Source organism: Tachysurus vachellii, chromosome 11 (genome assembly GCF_030014155.1).
Source record: "Tachysurus vachellii isolate PV-2020 chromosome 11, HZAU_Pvac_v1, whole genome shotgun sequence".
Classification (NCBI taxonomy): Eukaryota; Metazoa; Chordata; class Actinopteri; order Siluriformes; family Bagridae; genus Tachysurus; species Tachysurus vachellii.
In genome coordinates, this window is record NC_083470.1 from 13,549,197 (window position 1) to 13,565,210 (window position 16,014).

General features: G+C 40.9%; 1 protein-coding gene across 3 annotated transcripts in view; it reads right to left on the minus strand.

Annotated features, from left to right (window-relative positions):
- The window catches only part of ccser1 (coiled-coil serine-rich protein 1), a 78,167-nt gene that overhangs the window by 52,922 nt on the left and 9,231 nt on the right, over positions 1-16,014 (minus strand). For all 3 annotated transcript variants that reach the window (XM_060880868.1, XM_060880869.1, XM_060880870.1), the window contains exons 4-5: positions 1,549-1,639; positions 183-294 (exon numbers count right to left, since the gene is read on the minus strand). In XM_060880868.1, coding sequence (XP_060736851.1) covers positions 183-294; positions 1,549-1,639 — 203 coding nt within the window. The remainder of the gene's footprint in view (positions 1-182; positions 295-1,548; positions 1,640-16,014) is intronic.

Here is a 16,014-nt window from a genome sequence, read left to right on the forward strand (position 1 = left end):
GAAGGAGAGGAGAGTCAAAGAGAGAGGAGGAGAGGAGATGAAAAGAGGAGAGGAGAGGAAGAAAGGAGGGGGGGGTGAGAAGAGGAAACAGGAGAAAAAAAGATTAACGGAGGGTAAAAGGAGGAGAGGTGAGGAGAGGAGAATATTAACACAGAGTGAGCCAGAGGAGGATGAGCAAGTACCTGTTGTTCTCTCTGCACTCCTTGGCAGTGTTCTGGTCTGTAGGCAGTTCCAGTGGGGATGGCAGCAGATTCAGACAGGAGGCAAGAGATTGGCACGAGTCTTCCTGAGAAGCTATCGTTTCAAAAAATAAAAAAAAATAAAAAATATTACATAAAGCAACAAGGCTAATTAGTGTCAGTTAGTGAGGACGACATTCGATTCATTCATTCAATTCATGACGATCCTTTATATAACATAAATAAGTGAATTTATGTATGTTTACTTAATTACCAATCATAATATAATTAAGAAGAGAAAGATTAGGAGAAACTAGAAACGTGGATTGGTAAGGAATTGTTTTTTAAAACAAAATTGATATTACATTTCTATTAATAACCACAAAAAAAGATTAGAATTCATTAGACATTTAGAATGCCAGGGAATTGTATTGATTTTAAAACAATTAAAGGTGGGGTCTCCGTTGTTTGAAAGCCAATGTTGACATTTGAAATCACCAAAACAAACACGCCCCTAACCCAAATGGGTCCACCCCTGTTTTGATAGCTCCAACCCACACATACACCAGACAAGTATAACCCAAGTATAACCCAGACAAGTATCATGGCACAACCTGTTGGGGCAGCTGACCGAGGGTATATTTTATCAATAAATTAACTCAATGAGTAATACTATGGTAATGCAAATGTGTTTTTGTAGTACTGTGTTTTGTAAGGTTTAGCTCCGTGTCACGCGAAAAACGTTCAGTTCTCTCCGGTGTTGGAAAGCTGATCCTATATTAACACGGGTCCTACTTCTTGCCTTATCGTAAGCCTTTCTTTGCTTTCTTTCTGTTTTTATCCTCCATGTCAATATTTAAACCGCTTTCTGCTAATGTCACACATGCGTACTGAACACTCTCTCCGCCCATATTGACAAAACACGCCACTTTCTGCTCATTGGCTACACATTTGTTTTGTTTTGTTTTGTGGCCCAACACAAAAACTACATCAGAACCTTTATATAGAGCAGCATACTAAGAAACCTGACCAAGATGATACAGTATGTTATTTGTACAAAAACACAAAGTTTGATGAGTTTAAATGGACAATAAATGAGATATATTAGCAGGATTTGTCCTGGATATCTGCTCACAAGCATTCTCTATAGTTGTGTAATATATTCTTGACCAGTATTAAAATTCTGTCTTGCTTAATCCTCATATATTTGAAACAAAAGCGGCATGTCTAGTTTAAAAAAGCAATCTGCAAGCAATCTTCCCACTAGAGTATTGTGCAAATGATTTACATAATTACTTTAAGATGAAGGGTATTCACCAGAGAAGTTAGTGTGAGGTTCATTATTAGTTTAAAGTGCTTAAAGATGTACCATGTCGATGTCTCTGGTCATCGGAGAGCTCCAGGTCCAGCATTAGATCGTCCTCATCTAGCTCTGATGAGCCGAGATTGTTCAAAAAATCCTGGGAGAAGAGAAGCCATTGCATCAGTGACAAAGTTCTCGCATACTTCACTTCAAAAGTTTCAATCAAGTCTTAAAATACAGCACAGAAGTGAGTACACCCCTGACATTTTTGTAAATATTTTATTATATCTTTTCATGTGACAACACTGAAGAAATGAAACTTTGCTACAATATAAAGTAGGGAGTGTACAGCTTGTATAACAGTGTAAATTTCCTGTCCCCATCAAAATAACTCAACACACTCTTGTGCTGCCCACAAAAGTGAGTATACCCCAACTGAAAATGACCAAATTGGGCCCAAAGTGTAAATATTTTGTGTAGCCACCATTATTTTCCAGCACTGCCTTAACCCTATTGGGCATGGAGTTCACCAGAGCATCACAGGTGAACACTGGAGTCCTCTTCCACTCCTCCATGATGACATGGAGGATGTTAGAGACCTTGCGCTCCACCACCTTCTGGTTGAGGGTGCCCCACAGATGCTAAATAGGGTTTAGGTCCGGAGACATGCTTGGCCAGTCCTTCACCTTTACCCTCAGCTTCTTTAGCAAGGCAGTGGTTGTCTTGGAGGTGTGTTTGGGGTCGTTATCATGTTGGAATACAGCCCTGCGGCCCAGTTTCTGAAGGGAGGGGATCCTGCTCTGCTTCAGAATGTCACAGTACATGTTGCCATTCATGGTTCCCTCAATGAACTGTAGCTCCCCAGTCCCGACAGCACTCATGTAGCCCCAGACCATGATACTCCCACCACCATGCTTGACTGTAGGCAAAACACACTTGTCTTTGTAATCCTCACCTGGTTGTCGCCACACACGCTTGGCACCATCTGAAACAAATAAGTTTTTCTTGGTCTCATCAGACCACAGGACATGGTTCAAGTAATCCATGTCCTTAGTCTGCTTGTCTTCAGCAAACTAAACGTCTAAGGATGATGCACAAGAAAGCCAGGACAGCAGGAGAGGCCTCATTCTGGGACGACACCCATGCAGACCCCCTGCAATGCTGGCAGCGTTTATACGTCTATTTCCCCAAACACAACCTCTGGATATACCCTGTTCTGAGTGGAACCTGTCCTGTTAAACAGCTGTATGGTCTTGGCCACCGTGCTGCAGCTCAGTTTCTTGGCGATCTTATTATAGCCCACACCATCTTTAGAGCAACAATTCTTTTTTCAGATCCTTAGAGAGGTTGGAGTTCTTTTCCATGAGGTGCCATGTTGAAATTCTAGTGACCAGTAGGAGAGAGTGAGAGCGATAGCACCAAATTTAACACACCTTTGACCTTGTAACACTAACGAGTCACATGACACCGGGGAGAGAAAAATGACTAATTGGGCCAAATTTGGACATTTTCTCTTAGGGCTGTACTCACTTTTATGGCCAGCGATTTAGACATTAATGGCTGTGTGTTGAGTTATTTTGATGGGACAGCACATTTACACTGTTATACATGCTGTACACTCACTACTTTATATTGTAGCAAAGTGTCATTTCTTCAGTGTTGTCACATAAAAAAATTTGAGGGGTGTACTCACTTCTGTGTGATACTGTATATTGCATTTGATATATAGAAGAGGAGCTTCCTGGATTAAAATGTATAATTTATCCCCTCTCAGTATTTGGTTACACTTCTTGCTCTAAACAGCAGTGAAAGTCCTGTCATGTAAGCATGGCACCAGTGTGTTGAGATCTCAGTGTACTTTCCACTGACTGGGTGTGCAATGCAACTAGAGTCCATAGATTAACTAGTTTGGAATGGTGATGATTTGGTGATTTTACAAGCATCCGTTCATCTGTCTATCTGGTTTTATATGTAGAACAAAGCAACATACAGTACTTAGGACGTGGCTAGTTTTATTCGTCTGTGAAAATGTATGCTACAGTACATGTTTAGACTTACTGCTTTTACCTCATCATTTTGAATCTCTAGCAATCAGTCAGTGGGACGTCACTAAAAACATAATTCTGATCAGGAGTCTTCATCAGTTTTATGATCATTACACAAGTCAAAGAAGCTTAGAAAAGACAAAGTCCCATAGAGTAGTAGCGTCTCGAATACGTCTTCAGTAAAATCCCATTGCTACTAGTAAATCAAAATAACCTGAAAATCTTTATAGCTTTGACATAAAACACAAGGCATGTCTTTTTCTATCAGAAAGAAGCTCACAAATGCAATACATCTAAAAGGCATGTACTGCCTGAACAAGTTATTCAGATTAAACCATAAGGCATGACAAATCCTTTCCATAGAGACACACTGCCATCTTGTGGCCAGTGTCAGGAATGGTTGAAAACTGAGAAAGGGTGGAAAGCGAGGCACAAAGCAGGCAAGCCAAGCCGCTGTAAAGCAGAACATAGCTAGAGCATAAAAACTTGAAACTGCATAATAAAAAACACACCCCCACCACCCCTCTCTCACTGAGAGGGAAAAAAAGAAAAGAAAAATAAAAAGCTGGTACCGTGAGAAGGAAACCAGAATTGATTTTAATGTTATCTGAAAATGGCATGTGTAATTATTTTTAATCGAGAAATATAATCGACATGGTCTTACACCCACACCGGCACACATCCGCCTGTAAATCAGCTACCTGCAGCCGGCATCCTGTCTGAACGCTTTCATGTTAACATTTATCTCTGAGAAGAGTTTGAGGGGTGACAGAGATCTGACATTTGGTATGACTTACTCTCTTTCACACACACAACCAGATTGATTTTCCTGCCTCTCATGCCACAGCCAGGAGAAAAACTCTTTTACTCATTAAAGCTGGATCCAACAGTTGTTGCCAAGGCACTTGAAAAACCATGCAATGGCAAATGAAACAATTTTCTGCTGCCTGACGATTCCACGCAGCCCTGTGAGAAAACAAACATGCGAAAACATCCGGCTGTACAAGAAACTGTGCCTGAACACGGATAAAATCCGGAACACTGCACACAGCGGTGATGCATGCTGAGTCAAGCCACATTGGAAGAGAACGACTTTAAACAGCTTGTCTCTTTTACCGGTCAACAAAAGCACAATGACCGGAAAGACTAGTTCCTTATTCCAGCATAGTGGATAGTTAATATCTATAAGACCAGTTCTGAAAACATGGGGTTTTCTCTTCAATCAAAGTAAATTTTACTTTAAATCGAAAGGTTCTTGTGTTTCATGTTGGGTCAGGAACGCACAGTGGTTTGGAATAAAGGTGTTGTGGAAACAGATGGGCTGGTCAGGATGGATGCTACTTTTCCTCATTTTGAAGATTCATTAGTCTCTAAAAAGGAGAATCATGGTGAAGAGACAGGCAATCTGCATCGCCTACGATCGATCAAACAGGGCAATGTGGGCAGTGAGCAAAAAAAGAAATGCTTTCCTTGCACACTTTAAAGGAGCACTTTAAAGGTGACATTGTAGCTAATTGATTTAAAAATAAAGCCTACAAAATGTATAGTGTTGTATACAGCATGGATACTACAGCTCGGTCACAACATACCACTCACTTATAACTCTCTGAGATAAAGTACTGTTTAGAATACACACCGAAACCATTGCACCACAGTCATCTTTAACTAGTTATCTATGAGGAATGTGTAGTATGTACCTGAATTACTACCTTTAGATAAACCCCTGTGATGATGACAGAAGTGCTCATGTAAGTTCTTTATTTGGAGCACTAATGCATGTGAAAAAAGAAGCAGCTAGTGTCAAACTATATGTATGGCCTTCAGCCTGAATAGTGGATTCAAGCTAAAGGAATCTCAACGATCTAACTGGAAAAAAAAAAAAGAAGAGAGCAAGAGAAAGAGAGAGATGATTGCATAGATCAACCTTGTTGACGATATAAAACTGAAAAAATGCAGCATTCTGTAACTTTCTTATTCACGTCTGCTCTGGATTACAAATGCTGCTGTCAACAAACCTCAATAAAGCTGCTGCTACACACAATAATGTCCCACCATCCCTGCAGCTCTTACAAGCAGAAGTTCTTATTAAATACAGGAGGAATTCAGCCACACTGCTGAGTTCCTGTATTTAAAACCTTCTTTTTTAAAATCTTTCTCAATTGATCAGTTGAGAACATGAGAATGTCATCTTTGAAAAATAATGAATTCACTAAAATCATTTAAAGAGCAAAATTGAACCTAACAGCATATATATACACTGTAAGTGGTTAGCACACGTACTCCTGAGCATTGTGCCCCATGACACCAGGTACCCCTGAACCCTGTGTAAAATAAATGGTACAGAAATGGATGGATGGATGGATGGATGGATGGATGGATGGATGGATGACCACCTAGGCTTAAAAAAAAACTTTTTTTTGATCACAAATATAAACTTTGCTGCTAACACCATCTGGGTTTCAAAACCCAACTTCTACAGGGTCCAAGTTCAGTAATTAAATCCACTCCACAGGACTGCATAATGCGCTGCTTCAGGATTAGACTAAAGCTGGGCTGTCACAAGCTATTAGGAAAAAACACAATTGTGTGAAAAGGCTTATTTATAATCAACCAGGGGGTATTCTACAAAACAAGCTCCCAATATCCTGCCTTATTTGAAATCGCCAGACAGGTCACTCTGTCCTCGGTGTGTGACACGTTCCCACTAACTTAAGAGCAGCTGAAGTAATCAAGGCTCACATGCATCCATCCGACAAGTCTACAGCCCTGACAATCGGAGGCAGAAAGAGCAAAGTGTCATTCAAACAAAGAATGACACTTTTTTTTCCTTTGAGGAATTGTTTGTTAAACGCTGTAAGACATAATTATGACAAGATCATCCTGTAATATAAAGCCACAGAAGCTGCCTGGCAGAAAGTAGCCGGCTGAATACGCAAGACAGACATAAATATACAATATGTACTTAATGTACTTATGAGCAACACTAGAAATGATCTGCAATTTGACCTCAAGAAGGCATTATATAGTAAGTATCTGTTAGAGAAGCAGGTCAATATTCATCCTAAAAAGTTACCACAGTGCAAACCTGTAGGACAAATACTTCACCACATACTGTATTTCAACATAAAACTACAAGCTAGTAATAAATATATAATGGAGATTTCTGAGCGCATAGTCCAGCTACTCTAATGTAAGTGTATCCTTAGTGTATACACTGAAGAGATTTCCAGTGATTCCAATATCTTTATTAATCACAGAAGATCTCATCGGGAAATGTGAGGGGGCCCAAAATGATCACGTGAACACTTGCACATGCACCAACCATGAACAGCCTTCACTGTAAGATACTGTTTTTATACTGTACAGTTAATATTGGATTTAGATCACACACTTTATTGTAGCATAGTGGCTTTTATTTCTTATCTACCGAGTACAAAACACTTGTTTTACGCATGTAATAATATATGTACTAGTTTGGCAGCAATTTGTTCATAAGTATTGTTTTTTTTTTTAAATAGGAAATAATTAGGAAATAGGAAACTTATATCAATGGTTGTATAGACCTGGTGAAACTCATGTGGCTTTTTCAATTAGACTGATCAAGCTAAGCATTAGCATTAGAACCACACAGAGCAGGTCTGCCCAGAGGACTAATTGACCACAGTAACAAGGCAAGCCTTTAGCTAGCTTCCTCACAATCATAACGAAAGGAAACTAATCAGACCTGATGAAATAAGACTTACGGTTTGTTCGCATACATGTGCATTGTTTGAAAAGAGTCTGATGGTCCAGCATTACCTTGCGTAATCCCAGATGTATTTTCTCTACTATTGTTTAAACTATCACTAAATCCATAGCTGCATCCATTTCACCAAAATGGTATGTTCAAGTATTAAAGTGTTAGGGATGATTAGCAATAAAAGCCTTTTGTGGTGATAAACATTTGGCTCAGGAGTCCAATAATGAGGACGAGAGATGAAACCTTAATAGCACAATAAAAATTTGCTCATTTTCTAAGGGGAAAAATAAACACTTCATAAAACTTCACACTTGTAAAACATGTTAATTGTGCTTTGTTTATAGCCACATCGGACAAATTTGCTACAATTGTAGCTGCTTAATGATGTCCAACCAAAGTTATAACAATACAAGCTATGCTAGCGGCAGCAGCAGCAAACGTCTTTACTCTTTTCCTGTCTGTCCAATCTAATCGTTCTCATACTTTTCACTTCTTGAAGCCAGTCATTACATGATTAGCATAGCAAACTGTTTAGAGCAAAGGACCAAAAAACCATATTTATGATACTACGCTGTGTGATGTTAGAAGATGTTAGGCTCAGGAGATACTGTATGTCTGCTAAAAAGGTATTCCACCTGAGCCCTCTTCACAACAACATGCTCAGGGTAAACACGTCTTTAACACTGGATTCAACAGCCAGTTCAACCGGCACACTGCACTCACAGCTTCTGAGCAGAACAAGTGTAGATTCATGCAGGGAATTCTGGACAAAGCCTTATAAAACATATTGCTTATGCTGTCAAAAGAATGAAGGCATACTGAAAATGAATAACAACTGCAGCTGCTATCTTTCACTCACACACACACACACACACGTTTACATTTACAGCATTTGGCAAACAACCTTATCCAGAGCGACTTACATTTTATCTCATTTTTCTACAAATGAGCAATTGAGGGTTAAGGGACATGCTCAGGGGCCCAGCAGTGGCAGCTTAGTGAACCTCGAATTGAACAACCCAAATGATAGTCCAACACCTTAACCACAAGGCTACATCACACACACACACACGCACACACAGACAGACAGCCACACGCACACATGCACACTCAGACAGCCAGCCACACACACTCAGACAGCCCCAGCCACACACACTCAGACAGCCCCAGCCACACACACTCAGACAGCCAGCCACACACACACAGAGACAGCCCCAGACACACACACAGACAGCCAAACACACAGGCAGCCCCCCACACACACAGACCCCCCACACACATACACAGGCAGCCCCCCCCCACACACACAGGCAGCCCCCCCACACACACACACAGGCAGCCCCCCACACACACACACACACAGGCAGCCCCCCCCACACACACATACACAGGCAGCCCCCCCCACACACACACACACAGGCAGCCCCCCACACACACACACACACAGGCAGCCCCCCCCACACACACACAGGCAGCCCCACACACACACAGAGGCAGCCCCACACACACACACAGGCAGCCCCCCCACACACACACACAATGACACACACACACACACACACACACACACACACACACACACACACACACAGGCAGCCCCCACACACACACACACACAGGCAGCCCCCACACACACACACACAGGCAGCCCCCCCCACACACACACACACACACACACACAGGCAGCCCCCACACACACACACACACAGGCAGCCCCCACACACACACACACACACAGGCAGCCCCCCACACACACCGGCAGCCCCCCCCCACACACAGGCATCCCCCCCACACACACAGGCAGCCCCCCCCCACACACACAGGCAGCCCCCCCCACACACACAGGCAGCCCCCCCCACACACACAGGCAGCCCCCCCACACACACGGGCAGCCCCCCCACACACACACAGGCAGCCCCACACACACACACACACCCCCCCCCACCCACACACAGGCAGCCCCACACACACACACAGGCAGCCCCCCACACACACACAGGCAGCCCCCCACACACACAGAGGCAGCCCCACACACACACACACACAGGCAGCCCCACACACACACACAGGCAGCCCCCCACACACACACAGGCAGCCCCCCACACACACACAGGCAGCCCCCCACACACACACACAGGCAGCCACCCCACACACAGGCAGCCCCCACACACACACACACTCACAGACAGCCCCCCTCACACACTCACAGACAGCCCCCCACACACTCACAGACAGCCCCCACACACACACAGACAGCCCCCACACACACACACAGACAGCCCCACACACACACAGACAGCCCCACACACACACACACAGACAGCCCCACACACACACACAGACAGCCCCACACACACACACACAGCCCCACACACACACAGCCCCACACACACACAGCCCCACACACACACAGCCCCACACACACACAGCCCCACACACACACACACAGACAGCCCCCCCACACACACAGACAGCCCCCCACACACACACAGACAGCCCCCCCACACACACAGACAGCCCCCAGACACAGACAGCCCCCCACACTCACAGACAGCCCCCCCCACACACACAGACAGCTCCCACACACTCACAGACAGCTCCCACACACTCACAGACAGCCCCCACACACTCACAGACAGCCCCCACACACTCACAGACAGCTCCCACACACTCACAGACAGCTCCCACACACTCTCAGACAGCCCCCACACACTCTCAGACAGCCCCCCCACACTCTCAGACAGCCCCCCCACACACACACAGCCCCCCCCCACAACACACACAGACAGCCCCCACACATACAGACACACAGCCCCACACACACAGACAGCCCCACACACACACTGCCACACACACTCTTATAGTCATATAATATTGATTGCATATCATAGTCGATAAATATAATTATTTTTCTGTACTTTGAACTTCTGTTGTTTGTAACATTTCTCAATGTTTACTTATTGATCAACAAATCTTAATGCTGATTATGAGTAACCCAGCAAAGCTTGTAAAATAATATGAACATACACTTACCGTCCACTTTATTAGGAACCAGTACACCTACAAATTCATGTAGTTATCCATCAGTTAATTGGTTACTTGTGTGTGAGAATAGCAAGGGATCAGCTGTTACAAAAATACACAGAAGCCCACCTTGTACTAAGAAGACCCTTTTTTTCCACATTCGGATGTTTGATATGACTTGTGACTATTACCTGAAGATCTTGACGTATATTTATATGACTGTACACACTGCTGCTGCTACATGACTACAGGTGTTCCTAATAAAGTGGACAGTTCCTATTAGAGTGTGTATAACTAAATCTATTTTCTGATTTAAATTTTTCCCCCTAATTAATTGTGTTTTATATGTAGCTACAGAAAGATGCTAAATGAAAGGAAATAGCACAGACTCTGGAAACCTTCCAAAGGCATTTTGCTGCCAGGGTTTGGATTCATTTGTCTGCTTAGAGGAAAGGGTCACTGCAAATCAATACAAAGTTATTCTGACTGATCGCCTTTTATGCTACGATGATTCATATCTATCCTGATGGGAGTGTTCTGTTCTACGGATGTCAGTGCGTACGGACACGGGGCATGAGATCTCACTAAATGGTTTCATGAATCTCAGTTTAACTAAACACCGTTAGGAGATCTGGGACTGGATTGTTAAACAGCGCTCCCCATTACCATCATCATCATCCAATCACCAATCAAGGAAATGTGTGCCATTTTAAACATTGATTTCAGGAATAGGTTGCTTTACTTTACTTCAACATTCAGGATCCTCAATCAATAATATGAAAAAATAAATAAACAAAACACATGGTTCAAAGTGCAGGAAGGAAAACAAGCAGAATGCAATGCTTTGGATGACTCCACCATCACCAAGGTGTGTTTCCTATTAGTAATTTTTATGGTTTAAATACCCAAATACCATTGAAATAGATTTCATGTGAGAAGCTATGGAAGATAAATTAATTCAAAAATGTTGACTTTGTTGTGACCTTGTATGACCTTGTGTTAATCTTTTGGTTAGAATGATTCCATCATATAAGTCCTGCAAACATTCAAACACTTGTTCTCGTGAAATAAATCTAACAAAAATTTAGGACACGCAAACGGACAAACTGAAACAGATGCACAGGCAAATCAAAAATATGACTTAAGATAGAAAACAAACTCAAAGTCCATCAGACACATGATGGAAACCTGTGTTCCAGCTTGAATTTCTGTGGTTTCCAACCATTTTCCTTCTGAAATTTTCTTGTGCATTCCCACATGCTCATTTCCCCGTTTAGTACCAATCACCTCGTCACATTTACCCCACACGGGCAGCGTACCATGCACCAAGACACCACGTACAGCACTGTCATTTATGTCTTGCTAATTTTGCAAGGAATTAAAGCTGCACCATCTTGAAATGTGGGTGTGAATGAACATTAATATTGTTTGAACATGGCTGACTGAGTCCTAACAAACACCTAGACACAAAGAGAGAAAGTTTTACTATCATTTGATGGATTCTTACAAGTATTACTTATGAATTGTTGAACGTTCCCGATCCCAATTACTGCAGCAAAATGCCAGATAGTGTGAAGATCAGTGCTTATTTAAATATTGCTAATTATACATGTTCATACCTCCTTCATGATGCAATAGTGCAGTAGGTGCAATAGTGTGTTGGACTGCATGATCAGGCTGCACAGCTCTGCAAATTCTCAGCCACTGAGCAGTTCTCAGTGGCTGCTTCTCATTCACTAAACTTGAGTATTGAAGTTTTGCAAACAGAGAAGTCTAATAATCAGTTAGTAATACAGGAGCTCAGCAGCAGCAGTAATAAGGCTGCCCAAGCAAAGCTGAAGCCGGATCGTTCACAAATTGTAGCTGCCTATAGTCAATCGAGTGAACGCCTAGATAATTTTACAATGTGAGATAAATATGAGATAATGAGATAATATGATAATATTAACTAGCAGAGAAATTTGTTTATCAACAATTACTAAATAAACCATGACCTGATCCTTTGGCTGAGTGCTGAATGTGTCACAGATTCAGGTGGACAGAGCAGGATCTTCCTACCGATCCTTTTTTAGTGGTAAATTAATACGTGGGCACAGAAACTTTATCCACATCAGAACATAACCTCAAATGTAACAGAAACTGCACTGCTGCTAACAAAGTACCTGGACATTTATGATTAGATTAAACCTTCTTAGATGGCTTATTCCGATTACACAGACTGGTTTCTGGGTCAAGTTTCCTAACACTCCTTTTTTTTTTTTGCTCCAGTCGTACATTTCTCTACAGGGACTATAATGTCAACTAAAGCGTCTGTGATGCACAGCCAATTAGAAGTCATATTAAACTAATAATACACATTGAATAAAAAAGTCTGATTTACTTAGAGGTGAGAAAAACACCAACACTGCTTTTAATAAATTAGTAGAGAAGTGTCAAAGCTAAACAGTCCTGTTAATCATGAAGCGATAGATGTGGGATAAATGGTTAAAAATAAATTAACTGTAAATTTGTAGAACAACAATATCTATGAATTTTCATATTTCATCACAAGATCAGCAACAGGATTTTATGGAAATGTACATGGATAATACTGTTATACCAAAGGTTATAGGATGTGATCTATTTATTTGCCGCCACATTGGGTTTAGACACTTAATAAGTGTGTGTTAAGAGTATGATGAAAAAACTTTCATACCTTTGAATTAAGAAATTTTTAATATTTATATATTATAAAATATTATTCATTAAGTGTTATAATAAAGCTTCATTGTCAGTAGCATGCGAGGACAATAGTGACCGAGGGGGAAAAAGAGCACAAAGATCACAGTATCTAAATATCTTAGCTGATTCTTCAGCTTGTCAAGTTTTGTCTTGTCAACCCCTATTCCGCCATTTAAATTATAATTATACTTATGTCAATTTATGTGTGTAATTTCTTGTATTCCTGACTAAATGAAGCACTTGATTAATTGTGAAATGCTAATTAATGTAAACTCTGAGCCTGGATTTCTTGGGCTAGAGACTGGATAAAAGACTTGATTTTTGTGACAGCCACAAAAATAGACACAAATACAGTTTAAGTTTAGATGCCACTTGTCTCGCACATTATTTCTTTATAATAATTAAGAGCAATTTAAGCAAGAGAGCACACATTGTCTATTTTTATTTCCAGCTCTAGTCACAGTATCTCTGATATTCTGGGGAAGTTTTTTCCTTAGGAAAATTTCTCTGACTTTGCAGACCGTCTGTGTCTGTTTGGTGCTCAGATTCCTCTTCAGTTTTCAGGGCTTCATGCTTTCATTGGCTAATCTCTCACCACAGATTTTCAAAATTCTCACATTGTCCACTGCTTCAGTGTAACCAAATTCATGATAACAGTCCAAATAAATCCTTGTTTCTTTTCAGCTAATACATTTCTCTCTTCACCCTGGCCATATTCGCTTTACCGTGTCTTTTTGTTTGTCCTATGTTTGTTTTTTTTATGCCTCTGTCTAGTCCCATTCTCACGATACACAGAGTAAAAATCTCGATGTTAAGGAAATTACTTATCATATATTAACCATTTTTTTAAAATGAACTATTTAAAATTCTTGTAACCCTTAACTTAGAGTGAACCTGGCAACGCCCCGTAAATCAAAAAATGAAACCTGAACTTCACTGTGTGTGTGTGTGTGTGTGTGTGTGTGTGTGTGTATGTGTATATATAGACACAGGAGTGTGTATTCATTTCACTCCTGCTAAACAGGAATGATGTACAAGGAAAAGCACCTGAAACCCCACTATAAAACAGAGAGGTGGCTCATTGACACTGCAGCTGTTTTGTGGCTAGTGGCTCAGACTCTCTTGTGAAGATTAATGGCATCATAAATTAATGGCATCATAAATTAATGGCATCATAAACCTAAGAATATAAATGTTCTGCATGCAGGAGCTGGCTCTTCTAAAAGGGTCTCAAACTTCAATAAATTACACAAGAATAATTGCAAAACTATAAAAGTCATTAAGACTACATTTATGAATACAACACCTCTGAATTACACAATGAATAACTGCTAACTGTCTACTACTTTATCCAGATAAACACTGTCTGTTCTCTGTTCTGCCTAAAACACAAGACATGATCAGAAGTAGCACTTCCTCTTGTATAATAATGCTTGGTATAAAAAAAAAAAAAGAAGAAGAAAAGAAAAGAAAAACACACAATAGGACACCATACACTCTTTGGCCTTTGTTAGTGATTCTTTAACTAGAAAAAGGATTTCATCGATAGAGAAATAATAAATAGAATAAAATCCAAAGGGCACAAATTTAATACCATGGATATAAAATGTATTAAAATTCAGGTTTTTTTAAGGTAAAAACATGAAACAAAATTCATGTCAGAACTTTTCTCCCCGTCAATGTGAAATGACAAAGAATCAGCAAACTTTTCCAATAGAAAAAAGTACGCAATACTTACACTCAAGTGAGATATCATGCATGCTTTGTAAGCTCTTTGGGGACTATGGCTTCAGTGAAACCAAGAATATGTGAAGAAAATCCTACAGAAACAGCTGATATTTATTTGGGATTAATCAGAAACATTTCATTGATGACAACTGTAGGATAATTACTCGTGATCATGAGACTGGATGTGATCGGTTCATCCGGAATACAGCCACATCCCCATATATAAAAGAGCAAGGTTGTTTCGGATTTGTTTTTTTCCACCGGATTTTTATGTTATTTTACATTAAGGGTGGATAATATTCGAACATGATTTCATCGTTGTTTCATTCTGTTGTGTGTTCTTATCCCGAAGCACAGAAACGTCACACTGCTTTGAATACTGCAAATACAACTCTAAGGAATGCAAATCTGCTTCAAATTGCTGTGGAGACTGAAGCGATTGCGTTCCACTCCTGCTAATTAACATAACCAGCAATAATAAATATACTGCAGAGCCAGAACTATACTAGACCAAAATATTTCACCTCATGCCTGCTCCTAGACACCATTTATTAATGAATATGGCCCTAATAGCCTTGGAGCTAATACACACTGAAGCACTTCTGAGAGTGTTTGGGGGCCTGGAGAGCCATTTATTATGCTTTCTGAAGTAAAGTTTCTCAAGGGAAAGACTCACTCATATTTAAGTACAGTAAAAAATAATCTGTGCATTCCTGGTAGACATCTCTCTGAAAAATAGTGTATGTTAGACACTGTGTAATGAGGCTCAATAGGCTTCATTGGTTTACAAAGTCCAACAGCCTTGACAAGCATTATGTTTAGTTATAATGGAGGCTTAAACCCTGTCATCCTTTCAAGAACGGAGGAGACTGGGAGTTTCCTGTTTTGCTTCTGTTGTTTTCTGCTGTGTATTCATGGGTCCTTGGGCATTGTACCCCCTCTTGGCACTTGGCATAAACAGTAAATGCAAATTACTTGCCTATTGTGCATCGCAGAAACCATGAAAAGTTTACACAGATGTAGATGACCTGCTGCTCACACTGAACACCAAGTAATATCAGGTACAGGACAGAAAAACCATCAAAGCAATCAGCACTTTATATTGTATTTCTAGTATTTCAATACTATTTAAATGTTGTTAGATCTTACAATAGACTTAGCATATAAGATTTAAGTCATCTTAAGAATTACAGCGCATCTCACTTTGTTCTGTTTGTATTTTTTCCAAGATTTTAGTACTTTAGGCCAGTTTAGATATACTGAACTTCTTTGGCT